At 38.9% G+C, this 13,482-nt stretch overlaps 1 protein-coding gene across 1 annotated transcript in view; it reads right to left on the bottom strand.

Moving 5' to 3' along the window:
* LOC107719967 (FERM domain-containing protein 4A-like) overlaps positions 1-13,482 on the bottom strand; it is an 82,253-nt gene that overhangs the window by 170 nt on the left and 68,601 nt on the right. The window contains 8 exon segments of the mRNA XM_016527523.1: positions 4-750; positions 1,531-1,686; positions 1,780-2,234; positions 2,789-2,911; positions 3,485-3,618; positions 8,985-9,126; positions 9,457-9,595; positions 11,477-11,553. Coding sequence (XP_016383009.1) covers positions 4-750; positions 1,531-1,686; positions 1,780-2,234; positions 2,789-2,911; positions 3,485-3,618; positions 8,985-9,126; positions 9,457-9,595; positions 11,477-11,553 — 1,973 coding nt within the window.

Here is a 13,482-nt window from a genome sequence, read left to right as displayed (position 1 = left end):
TGCTCCTTCAGCGATCCAGACGAGCGCTGGTACCAGCACCGCAGCTCCTCTGACACCGCTGCCCGTCCCCCTCCTCCTCCCTCCCTGCCTAGAGATGGAGTCCTCACAATCTGTGAGCGTGAGGGCGTCAACCTCCCGCTGCCACCACCCACTTCCCCGTCCTCCCCGGAGCCCCACCCCTCCTTATAAAGCCCCCCAGCTGTGTATGAGTTGGAGGTCTTGAACTGTGCCTTGACACTGTAGTGCCCCTCCTGGTCATTCTCCAGGCTGCGGACAACCACGGCGTTGGGGCTACTGCCCTCTGTGTATAGTGGGTACTCTTTGATGCGATACTGTGAGGAGGGTTGGCTCTGGCTGTGGAGGTACACGCCCTGATGGCTTCCGCACACCCCTCCGTGGGTGCTCCCGTTGCGGGCCGCTAGGTTGGGCATACTGCCAGAACTGGATGCACCCAGGTGTCCGGCAGACTTGTGACGCTGCCGCTGCCGTTGTCGGGCTTTGGAGGGCGAGTCCTCGGCCAGCGTACAGTAGTTAGGGTTGGAGGTGGATGAGGGGTAGTAATGTTCTGAACTGGATTGGCTGGTGCAAGATGAGCAGTCGTCGGGGACAACAGAGCCATTGCTTCCTGTCCTCCGTGGTCCTGACAGAAACAGGTCAGGGCTAAGTCCCGCCTCTGTGTCCGCCTCCAAGGATAGCAGCTTCCCCTGAGACTCCAAACTGGAACTCCGGCCACGGAATGGCTGAGTTAGACTGAGAAAGAAAATTTTTTTAATTTTAGTGGATTATTTATTTTTTAAATATTTATATTTATAAAAAAATTATACTTTTATTCAGCAAGGATGCATTAAAATGATCGAAATACAACAACAGTTCATTTTTATGATACAAAAGATTTCTATTTTAAATAAATGCAGCAAAATTTTTATAGTAATAAGATATGTTTTTATAATAATTAGAACAATTATTAATAATTGAGCACCAGTAATATCTAATAATATTTGAGCAGCAAATCAGCATAGAATGATTTCTGAAGGTTCATGTAACACTGAAGACTGGAGTGATGATGCTGGCAATTCAGCTTTGCCGTCACAGGAATAAATCACATTTTAAAATATACTAAAATAGAAAGCAGTTCTTTTAAATTGTAATAATACTTCGCAATATCTATTTTTGTTCAAATAAATGCAGCCTTGGTGAGAATAAGTGACTTCTTTCAAAAACATTTAAAAAACATAAATAAAAAAAAGACAGGTAGTGCATTTTGAAGAAAGATTACAAACACAAACATTATTTTTCTTTGGAATAAATGATGAGTATTGTGACAGTAAATAGGGTTGATTTTGAATTTGCATATTGATTTTATGTTTGGTTTTAATTTTATATGAAATGCAATTATATATTTATTACATCATATAAAATATGAATGAATTAAAACATGAACCATTCATATAAAATAAGAATTAATTTATATAGCCTAAGAATATAACTATGTAAATATTATGTTAAATAAAACCCATAGATGATGGGCACCTGGCCGAGTGGACGTAGCTCCGTGTTCTCAGGTCAGGGGTAGAGGGCATGCTGGACTGGCTGTTCCAGTGAGGGAGGGAGCGCACAGGGCTGTTCTGGAGAGAGTTGCTACCTCCCACCTCACAGCAGCCAGTGCTGGGGAACCGCCTGTGACTACTGCAGAAAGAGAAAAGAATAAACATAATTTATTCATTTAAATGTGCACCACACTAGTCATATACCAACACAAATTTTCTGACTGGTCCGTACCTAGAGTGTGAGGAATGCAACCTGAGCGTGAACACGAGTGCGTTAAATGAATTTTCACAGCAGAGGTCACACACAGACACATGCGTTCACAGTTTTATAGGTCTATGGGGAGGTGCGATTACTCTTGCTCTCAGCATGAAAGACTTTACAGAGGAAACACTTAATGAACTCACAGGAGCGCTGCAAAAACGTCTCAACAAACACAACAAACAGAATTCCTCACCCTCTATGATTAGAGAGGCACGCTGTGTAGGTTTCTTCCCAGAGCGAACGCGGTGCTCGTTGATGCCGTTCTCGATGTCTTGCAGCTTCTTCAGAGCATTCAGATACGATGTCTTCCTCTGTTTCTTCAGCTTTTTGCTGCTGATATGAGGATCAGATGCTAACCGCCGCGCTGCCTCTGTTATCTGAGACTGGATGGCAAATTCCCTTTCCAAACGCTCCAATTCCTCTTCCTAAAAAAACAGATGTAAACACACAAAATGAGAAAACTAAGCAAAAAAACAAAAAACAATCCTTCAAATTGTCCTTTGTTGAAATTAGCAAAACACACTCCATCAGAATAACAAGACAACTACGGGCGCCAAGTTGTCTAGTTCTCACACACACATTGAGACAGCTAAGATATTGTGGCCTCTTATCAATGCCTTCGATTAATCACCCAAAATCAACAATCATCAGTCATGTAAAAACACACATACAAAGGCAAAGATGACATTGTGACCTCTTACATAAATCAGCTTTCTTCATTCACACAGCTAAGCTCTTTTTTTGGATTTTGTAATCCAGCTCCTTTGGCTGACATTCAACACGTACACTGCACTATCGCCACTTCCTCTGATCATGCCAGACTGGAGCTATTTATAGAACCCTGCACACATACATGAATGTGTGATTGTGGCGTAAAGGGCAGTGTATGATTGAGACAACTGTGCAGCATTCGCTGTGGTCAGGGGTTCAGAGGTTGTACGGTACCAACTTTAAAATCACACTATAAACAGTCACTGACCTCTCCTCTGGGCAGGATCTTCTGCTCGTCCAGTTTGAAGGCGGTGCCGATTTTGCGTCTGATGGTGGGCGGCTCCTCCCCGGGATCGAGAGGGTACTCTTTCGGAAGTTTTCCTGTCAGCTCCTGAAACACAGCACACTATGTTACACTCTTAATCCAGCTGTTGTTGTGTGTGTATGAGTGTGTGAGACTAAGATTCTAGCTCTGATCAACACCTATGTGGAGCAGCAAATCCAGGCTTGACTATTTACAACACAATTTTTAGGCATCCTAAGGTGTGCTTGCTTTTTAAGAGTATGTGATGTAATAAAACTATGTAATAAAAATGACTTTATGCATAATGCTTTTAATTATAAATATGCCTTTCTTTGCTTTAATAATTCCAGCTGCTCATTCAAAAAGATGAGGAAGATCAAATATGCACTCTTACAACCATCTACAACACATTATAATAAAGAACCCATATCGCAATTATTGTTTTTGTCCCTAAATTTAAGGCCTCTTAAGTGATTTTTCTTTAGGAGATTCTGTTATACCATTAAAGATTTTTAAGATTGACTGTATATTTGAACAAAATGCATAAAAACATATTAAAATGTTTCAAAATAGCTTCCTATGTAGACTGGAGACAGCAAGTAAGCTCAGGTTTTCGAACAGAGCCGTTATGCTGAAGTGACAAGTTGTTTCGATCCTTACTGCTTCTCTGATGCAGATGCTCTTGAGTTCCTCTATTCTCTTTTTCAGCGTCTCCTCCAGAGCTTCCTGTCTGGCCCTCAGAGCCGCCAACATGTCCTTCTTAGCGGTCTGGGAGCTGTCCGACTCTTGAGAGCCTACACACACACACACACACAAAGTTAGATCAAATCTAGGGTTGACAATTAACACCGGTATCACCGTCAACACCGTCTATCGCGGCAAGCCTAGTTGACAAGTCACATTTTACCAAATGTGTGCGTGTAACCTAAAGGTCAAAGATCAGAAATGTTTAAAGGTCATATCAGCACCAGCAGCCCCAGACTTCAGCTTAAACAATCATACTGACCTTCTCGCTTAGCAAGAGGGTGTGTACTTCACCTATTTAAATGCTATGAAAGGGGCAAAGTGTGTGTGATTCAGGACAAAATTGAACAAAGGGCCCCAATAGGGCAACATTGTTTAGCAGATACTCCATGTGGATCAGAGCATGAGGCAAAGTTGATTGTGTCCGAGATGTTTACGAGGAAGTCAGCTAAATTTTTTGTCAAGTTTGGGAAGGATTACATAACAACAGTGATATCTTAATATTACGACACAATGCTAAAGACATTAAACCAATGTTTGTTTACCTGTTGTAGAAATTAGTCGAGGCTGTGAATGTGTGTTTTCTCACACTGATACTATGTAGCATCATGGACAGCTTCCTGCATCTCTGCAGAGGAATGTGATTTGTCTGGTGTGTTTGGAAGGGGATAATGAGTGTGTGTGGGCAGGCAGCTGTCTGGGAATCAGTGAAGGGTCAGCAGTAATAGAGAGAGAATATGACCGGGGTCACTGGCTGTGTCACTAGTGTCCAGTCAAGCCTGTTATGTGTGTGTGTCTGTGTGTCTTTGTTCTATGGCTACAGAAGAAGCACTGAAACCCTAAATGTGTCCTGTCACTGTAAATCAATATGGCATGGCATTTGGCAGTCTTATATATTATGACTTACACTACCATTCAAAAGTTTGAGATCAGTAATACATATATTTTAAAAGAAATTCATACATCTATTCAGCAAGAATGCATTACATCGGTCAAAAGTGAAAGTAAAGACATTTGTAATGTTACAAAAGATTTCTATTTAAAATAAATGTTCTTTTGAATTTACAAAAAATATTAAGCAGTACAACTGTTTTCAAGATTGATGATTAGAAGAAATGTTTCTTGAGCACCAAATTAGCATATTAGAATGATTTCTGAAGACTGGAGTAATGATGCTGAAAATTCAGCTTTGCATCACAGGAATAAGTTACATTTTAAAATGGAAAACAGTTATTTTTGTTATTTTAATTGTAGTAATATTTCACAGTATTACTGTTGTTACTGTATTTTTGATCAAATAAATGCAGCCTTGGTAAAACTTCTTTAAAAAACAGAAAAAAAAATCTTAGCGACCCCAAACTTTTGAATGGTACTGTATTTTGGACTAAAACATATTTAGTGATATTTAAAACATTTTTATCTTGTACACACTAAGATCGGGGACATACAGTGGGTACGGAAAGTATTCAGACCCCCTTAAATTTTTCACTCTTTGTTATATTGCAGCCATTTGCTAAAATCATTTAAGTTAATTTTTTTTCCTCATTAATGTACACACAGCACCCCTCTTTTTTAATAAATCTGCAAAGATGTCAACAATTCTGTGTTTTTCTGTCAATATGGGGTGCTGTGTGTACATTAATGAGGAAAAAAAATTAACTTAAATGATTTTAGCAAATGGCTGCAATATAACAAAGAGTGAAAAATTTAAGGGGGTCTGAATACTTTCCGTACCCACTGTATATAAGAAAAAGTAAACAAGTAATTATTCCAGAATCATTCTGAACATATGAGTGAACCAGAGTGGGAATTCTTGTCTCTCAGTTCCTCTGTGTATGTGTGACAGGAGAATTTAGCTGCAAAAGGCTTTTCCACTCTGCCAAGTTTGGATTTGGTGAGTTGCCAAATAAATTCATCATTTTTGCTTCCCAGTGGAAAGCGTTCAGCATGGGGATGTGAAGTGAAAGACGTTAAAAGAAAATTAGTAATGGACACACACTTGGGCTGGGTGGGGTTCATGGGAACTCTAGAGGGACAGAACTGTGGTGAACCTACGAAGCAAAGAAAGGCATCACACTGCACGACTCAAAAACACAGAATAATTTTGTCACTGGAACAGAGCGACACTGTTTTGGAGAGCGTCTCTGTGAAATCTCTCTATCCTTTCAGACACTACATATAAAGAGACAGGAAATTTCTGCAGCATCTGAGTGCTTTACAGAGCAATGACACACACATGCACATTTAACAGTACTGTATGTATAACAATGCTTTAAACTACGGATGCAACGATACCAATTTTTCAGAACCGATCCGATCCGATCCCAAAAATTCTGAGTATCGACCAATTCCGATCCGATCTGATCCCAGTGCAGTTTTTTTTCTAAATCAATGTAGAATTTGAGGATGACAGACAGCTGCAGCGGAGAGAAGAGTTTACGTGAACTTATGTCTTAAATATTAATCTATACTTCACATTAAACAATGGAACGGCTCCAGAACACTTGAAATATAGTGCACAAAAACGTTATAGTGCTTTATAATGTTTTTGTGCCTTTCGTGGTGCTTAACACAGAATAGTAGTGGTCGACCGATATATCGCCAAGGCCGATATATCGGCCGATATCTGCCATTTTTCAAATATCGGCACTGGCCGATAAGTTTTTCTGTTTGGCCGATGTGTTTGAGGCGGGACTTTTATTTTGACGGCGCAGGGAACTGCTGCGGCAGCGCCTGAGCACACAGTGCTTACATTCTCCCTCTTGTTCGCTGTTGTCATTCAGTTCTGTCTAATACGGATAGAAGTCTATCTAATAATCAGATAGAACTGTTAAACAAAAGAATTAAAATGTATACAAAAAAGTATTATAACGATTGCTTTAATATTATTAAAGGCAAACATTATAATACTTTCTCTTTTGCCGTCAGCATTCCGCAAATACACATTTATATAATTTAAACAAATCTTTGAATGACTAATGAACATTTAATTTCACAAACCTTGCAAACTTAGTCGGATCCAGTTGTGAGATCCTTTATGCATTTGCCCACTGTCATATTCATGTCATTTTCACTGTGTGCTGTATGTAAAATGAGTGTTACCTTGGCTTTATTTGAAAAAATATGATTCCCAATGCACACAAACTTCCCAGAATACTGAGTGCCCTGTTGGTTACAGTGTTTACATCCTTTTTAATTATATTTGTATTAAATATTTATCTATTTGTGAAGAATAATTTGTCTTCTAGAGTATAAGTATGTTTATTTTACACGTTTATTTTTTAATCCATTTTCAAATGATTTCAAATTTCTTAAATATGAATTAAAATAAATAGAATTATATCGGGTTTATATCGGCCATCGGCCACCCTGCTTTCCAAGATATCGGCATCAGTATCGGCTGTCAAAAAACCCATATCGGTCGACCACTACAGAATAGTATACGCACTATATCGGATTTGGATCGGTCTCGTCTGACCGATACCCGATCCAGCAGAAGATTTACTTAGACCTATTCAGCATTTAAATTATTTCTGAAAGTAATAGTAAAATGCGACTTACACACCGATGCAACTTATGTTCCCCCCCCGACCTGGTGCTTTCCAGAAAATATGGTAAATTTAATTATATTATTAATTATATTATGCTGTAGTATTAAAAAGTACATATACAATGGGGGACCATTTGCACCAATAAAACAATCATATTATGTTCATTCCTCCTAACCACATTAAACTTTAACCTTAAACACTGTTATAATTATGAGGGGGTCCTTGGAAAATCCTCTCCCCTGTAAGGGGTCCCTGGCTCCAAAAAGTTTGAAAACCCCTGCTTTAAACTGACTCTTTTACTTTCCTAATAAATGTTCCTGTTCATACTTTGACTGATTCATCAGTGCATGTTATTCTTAAACATTAAGCAAAATATAGTGTCTTCTACCTTTTTGTTTTCTGCTTATATAACCCAATATGCATAAACAGGGAAAAATAATATTAACCAATAACATAAACCAGTATAACAGCTGTATACCACCAGTGGATGAAATGAAGGTGTACCCTAGATTATTTCAGACTGAATAGTAAGTTTAAAGTCAATGTAAAGTCAAACTTTATCTTGTGTGTTTACTTAATGCCTGTGCCTGGACTTATTGTGCACAATTCATGCATGCTTTTCAAAAGAAGAAGAAGAAAAAAAACTTCTAACGTACAACATTGCTTTGCCTCTGAAGCAACTTTCCTTGTCAGATGGCATAACTGAGCCTCAACTCTTCCCCTCCAACCACCTCACTACATGCTGGATCCACCAAACAATTCCCAATGGATAAAATCCATTCCTACTCTCCAAATCCAAGTCCTACTCTACAATTTCTCTCTATAAATAACCAAATTCATTTGGAAATCCTTCAGATTACAGAAGTGAAATGGTTTTGTGAATGCTGTTTCATTTTCATATTGTCTAACCAAAGCAAACAACTCCAAAATGCAGCGACTGTCCAAGCCTCCACTATGATCTAATCTCTCATGTGTGGTCAATGATTAAGAGGCTGAAGACACATGGCTCAGATGAAAGGGGAGATCATATGACTGACACCAGAGGAGTCCTGCTATGAGCACATTTAATTCATGATACCGGACACCACTGCAGAAGTCCAAAAACAACATCAAGACAAGCTATTCTCACTCTCACCCCGTAGAAAATTTACACACTTGCCCACACCCCAAAACTCCCAGTGTATGACATCATCACCATGAGATCATAAACACTGGATTCACACATATAACAGGACAGAGTGTTTGAAGCCAAGTGCACACTACAAGACTGAAGCTTGTCATCCTTTTTGAAGTTCCTTTACAACAGGCCCCAGATCATTACCAACTCGTCACTAACGATATATTTCTACAGAGCTCTTAAAGGGACATGGGAGAAAAAATTATATTTCAATGCTTTTGCATTCTCTTCACAAAAGTTTCTCTGGAGAGAACGTAGGTTTTTGAGAGTGAATGCAAGTTTCTTGGGGGAACACAACACTTTTTCATGTGTATGCAAAGCTTCTTGGGGAATGTAATTACTGTTGCAAGAGAACGCAAATGTTTTGTGAGTGAATACAAAGATTCTTGGGGGACTGTAAGTGAATGCAAAAGTTTCTTGGGGCAACACAATACTGTTGCGCAGTGAACAAATGTTTTGCGAGTGAACACAAAGTTTCTTGGGGGAACGCAATACTTTTGCGAGAGAACTCAAATTTTTCATCCCATCTCATAATATTTTCATCACACTTAAGTGGCTCCAAAAATGTCAAACTACGAACAACACTTTATGTGTGTCAGGACGTAATTTCCAGATGATAGCTGTAAACAGGAAGAAAGTGATCTTGTAATCGCACCTGTTTTATGTGAGTGTGTGTGCGTGCTCTGACCTGAGGACAACAGGCTTCCACTGCTGCCGCTGATGATTTTGCCTTTGCTGCCCATGTTGGCCAGTTTGGAGGTCTTGAGGGTTCCTGTTTCTGTCAGGTCTATGGCTATCTCATTCAGACTGCGTGCTGCATGGATCTTACTCTGAGAGACAGAGACAGACAGAGTGAATGTGCTTGCCAGCTGTGTTGAGTGTGTCAGAATTTTCCAAGAGAAGAACATTCCGCAGCTTTTAAAAGTGTAACAGAATCCTAGAGCAAAATCAGAGACAGCTAGTTATAAGTGTGTTTGTGTGTAAGTGTATGTGGCCCTGAGGATTGCGGAGATGGTTGTCTAGACGGTGAGACAGTTAGAGGTAGACCACAGAAACACACAGGAAGGTCGATGTAGTAAGAACAAGGTTATCAACCAAACACACACACTTTGATAAAAGAAAGTTTGGAGACGGATCCGAAAACACAAACGCACACTCACTTTGCTCTGTTTGCGGTCCAGGTAGAACTGGTGCTGGCTAATGGCCATGGCCCAGATGGATTTGATGAGGGTGGGACAGGCGTACCAGGTGTGCACGGCGATGCCACTGTGACCAAACGTCCTCCGCGTTACCGACGCCCTGCAGTTGGATCAAACACAAAACTACTTTATATTCACTGAATTTTATGACATTGTCAGTGCAGAAACCGATGTCAAAATGTTTATTATTGCCCAAACACATTTAAAACACTTATGTTTTAACAGACGCACACCATCTTTGTGTTTGTCATTTCAATAAATACACAGTCAAAAAAACGTTACCTCCTCTAAATTGGATGAACCACAACCAAAATTACATAAAAACAGCCAATAAACAGACCTGTGACCATGTTATGTTGCTTGGCTAGTTATGCTAATGTTAAGATAAAGCTTACTGACGCTTTTAAAATTTTAACAGATTTTTCTGCAAATTCAAATCTTCAAATTTACAAATATCTTCCAATCACTTTAAACACTACCATCCAAAAGTTTGGGATCAGTAAGATATTTAATGTTTTTGAAAGAAGTCTCTTATGCTCACCAAGGTTGCATTTACTTGATCAAAAATACATTAAAAACATTAATACTGTGTAATATTATTATAATAAAGTTTTCTATTTTAATATATTTTGAAATGTAATTTATTCCTGTGATGCAAAGCTTCAAAATTTTCAGCAGCCATTACTCCCGTCTTCAGTGTCACAATCCTTCAGAATCCTTCTAATATGCTGATTTGCTGCTCAAGAAATATTTATTATCACCATCAATCTTGAAAGCAGTGGTGCTGTTTAATATTTTTGTCGAAACTGTGATGCATTTTTGTCAAGTAGTTCAATAGCATCCAAGAATACCATCCAAACTTTTGACCGATGGCGTATACTTCGATACTACTAGAGACGTATGATAAAAATTCACAAAAATGCATTTAAATTCTACTGTCTGCCATATTATTAGCCACCAGTATAATATATATATTGTGTGGGAGATATGAAATGTGAACTGGTGTTAGCACATAATACTCCCGACAGTTCTGCAATGTATCAGCTTAACATACCACACACAGCACAGCCCACAGACAGACACACACACCATTTACACTGTGGTCAAACCCAGCGCACGTGTGTGTCCTGTGACGGGCTTAATAAAAACCTCCAGGCCCCTCCACTAGAACAAAGATAAACAGCAGACCCTCACTGACACTTATCAGAATTATATTAGTGTATGTGCGGGTGTTGTACTGACTTAAAAGGAATGACAGTGAACTTAACAAGAAGGAAAATACATCATAGTCCCTCATGCTGCAAAATAAACAGATTGTATCATCTTCCTAAACTGTTTTGCTCTCTTTCATGTCATATTTCCCCAGCCTCCAGCATTTCTGTGAACTCCCTCTGTGTTCTCCTCGATTCTGGGCTGTCGTGGTGGTTGTTTGAACAGCGTGAATGAGGCGGTTTGTCTGTCAGCATCTGAGGCAGCGTGTGCTGCTGCTTTTGGCAGCATCTGCTCTCCTAAAGAGACTAACCAGCCCTCGGCACGCACTGATGATGTCATGAGGGCCTGATTAAACCCTAAACACATCCTAAAATCCACACAGAGAGAGAGAGAGAGAGAGAGAGAGAACAAACTGAAGATATGAAACAATCCCAGTTTTGACAGAACAAGAGAGAAGCAGAGAATCGAGATGAACTCAAACCACATCTCATTCACTACAGACAGACAGAGAGAAAACGAGGAGGGTATGTTTTTGTTCATTTGTTCCACTCGACAATCCAAAAGAATCAATGGTAAAACATACATGCTGAGATCTTTCAAATGTTTCATGAGATCTAAACAAACTTGTCTTTCAAACCCCTGCTGGGTTGGAGTGAAAGTGGTACCCACAACATGTCCTGTCAGTGTATTTGACACATTGTTTGTAAGCCTATATAGTCCATGACCTGTGTGTGTGAGTGGACACGTGTAGGCTGTAATGTAGATTTACCTTCTCGGGTCATGGACTTCCACTGAGAACTTCTTCTCCCTGAAGTACAGGTTCTCCAACTGTCTCCATTGGAACACCTGCAGAGATGAGAGAACGTTTTTACAACATTCCCAAAACTTCAATCAAACAATCCATGGATGGTGCTCCAACGTCTTTAGACAGTAAACTCCTTCCAGATCAGAAAACTAAAAGAAAAGGCATTAAAAGAAAATCCAGAAGGTAAGTCCAGGACAAGATATTTTACTTTTCTGTGCACTTTTGTGCTTACGGTCAGTGTGAGTCTGTAAAATCCTCCTTAAGCACAGGGGAACAATGAGTCCTCCTCTGTATATGTGTAGAAAGAGAGAGACTGTTTGAATCAAGAGAGATGGAGAGTGAGAGAGCAAGCAAGAGTGGGAGGAGTCAGCCCCCTTCCAAGCCTCTCCTCCCTCAGGGACACACACTTCCTGTGTAGGCGGGGTTTATGGAGAGTTCAGAGTCATGTGTTATGTGTGTGTTATAGTAACCCCTCAAAATGCAGCGCAACAGCTTTGTTAAACTCCCCCACCTCTTTTCCCTTCATTCACTCAAAAAACCAGGTTCTGGTTCTCATTAAACGCCATCACGCACTCACACGGCTGTCTGCGGTACATACACTGGACCACTGGAGCCATCAGCTGCACAGACACAAAGAAAATGCAATAGAAATAGAGAGTGGTGGAAAAAGTGGTATGAATATGCGTTTGCTGAAACTATTGCTTTCATTTAATAAGAAAAAGAGCCCTATACACTCATTCCAAGGTATATAAATGGTATACAATCTAAACTATCAAATACGTCCATAATTACTGTTAATAGTCATTAAAAGGACTTTGCATACAAACATTCCTTGGCAAAGACCTTGATTTAAGTAAAACAGAAAAAGGAAAAGAGAAATGAAAAAATGATGGAAGAGAGGAGGGGAGGGGGTTGGCTTGAAGAGCTCAAGAATTTTAAGAGCCTGGGAAAACAATGGACAGATGAAGGAAGAGGGGAGGGAAGGAACATAGTTACACACACACACACACACACACGCAACTATTTCCACATATATCACTAGGATTGGGAATTAAGAACGGTTTCTTATTCAGAACTGGTTCCATTTTTAAAAATAGACTGGAATCAAATGACTTTCACAGCATTTGTTTCCGATAACGGTCCTTTAACATCTGCAACATTCCACTGATGCAGATAACATACTGCATTAAAATAGTCTTCCTGCAACTCTACTGAATCTAAAATTTTAGACGAGATGAGATTATAATATAAATCTTATTTGGTATGAATCAATGAACGCAATATAAATAAAAGAAATGAAAGAGAAAGTCCAGTTTGTTGCAACAAAAATAGAGACACACACACACACACACACACACACACACACACACACACTATTTCCACATATCACTAGGACTGGGAATTAAGAACTGGTTCTATTTTTTATTTTTTTTTAAATCTACTGGAACCAAATGATTTTCAAGGTTCTAATAACGGTCCTTTAACATCTGCAACATTCCACTGATGCAGATAAAATACTGCATTAAAATAGTCTTCCTGCAACTCTACTGAATCTAAAATTTTAGACGAGATGAGATTATAATATAAATCTTATTTGGTATGAATCAATGAACGCAATATAAATAAAAGAAATGAAAGAGAAAGTCCAGTTTGTTGCAACAAAATACAAAAATAATATTAAGAATACAGATTTATGAACTACAATTTGTGAACGAATGACTCTTTTTGAGGCAGTTCTTTCAAGAATCTTATGAATCAGTCTCAGGATTGCTATTGGTTTAAATTGGTCTAATGATACTTACCAGTGTTGCTATTGTAAACAATAAAAAAAAATTATAAATGTTGTCTTGGTGACTTACTAAAAGAAGTAAGTTGAAGTTGAAGTGTTAAAAGTAAAAGTAAAATCTTAAATAAAAATAAATTAAAGCTAAATATATATATATATATATATATATATATATATATATAAA

Source organism: Sinocyclocheilus rhinocerous, unplaced genomic scaffold (assembly GCF_001515625.1).
Source record: "Sinocyclocheilus rhinocerous isolate Xijiao unplaced genomic scaffold, SAMN03320098_v1.1 scaffold2646, whole genome shotgun sequence".
NCBI classification, from domain to species: Eukaryota; Metazoa; Chordata; class Actinopteri; order Cypriniformes; family Cyprinidae; genus Sinocyclocheilus; species Sinocyclocheilus rhinocerous.
The sequence above is the reverse complement of the archived record's forward strand: the minus strand, read 5'-3'. Positions and strand labels throughout refer to the sequence as shown.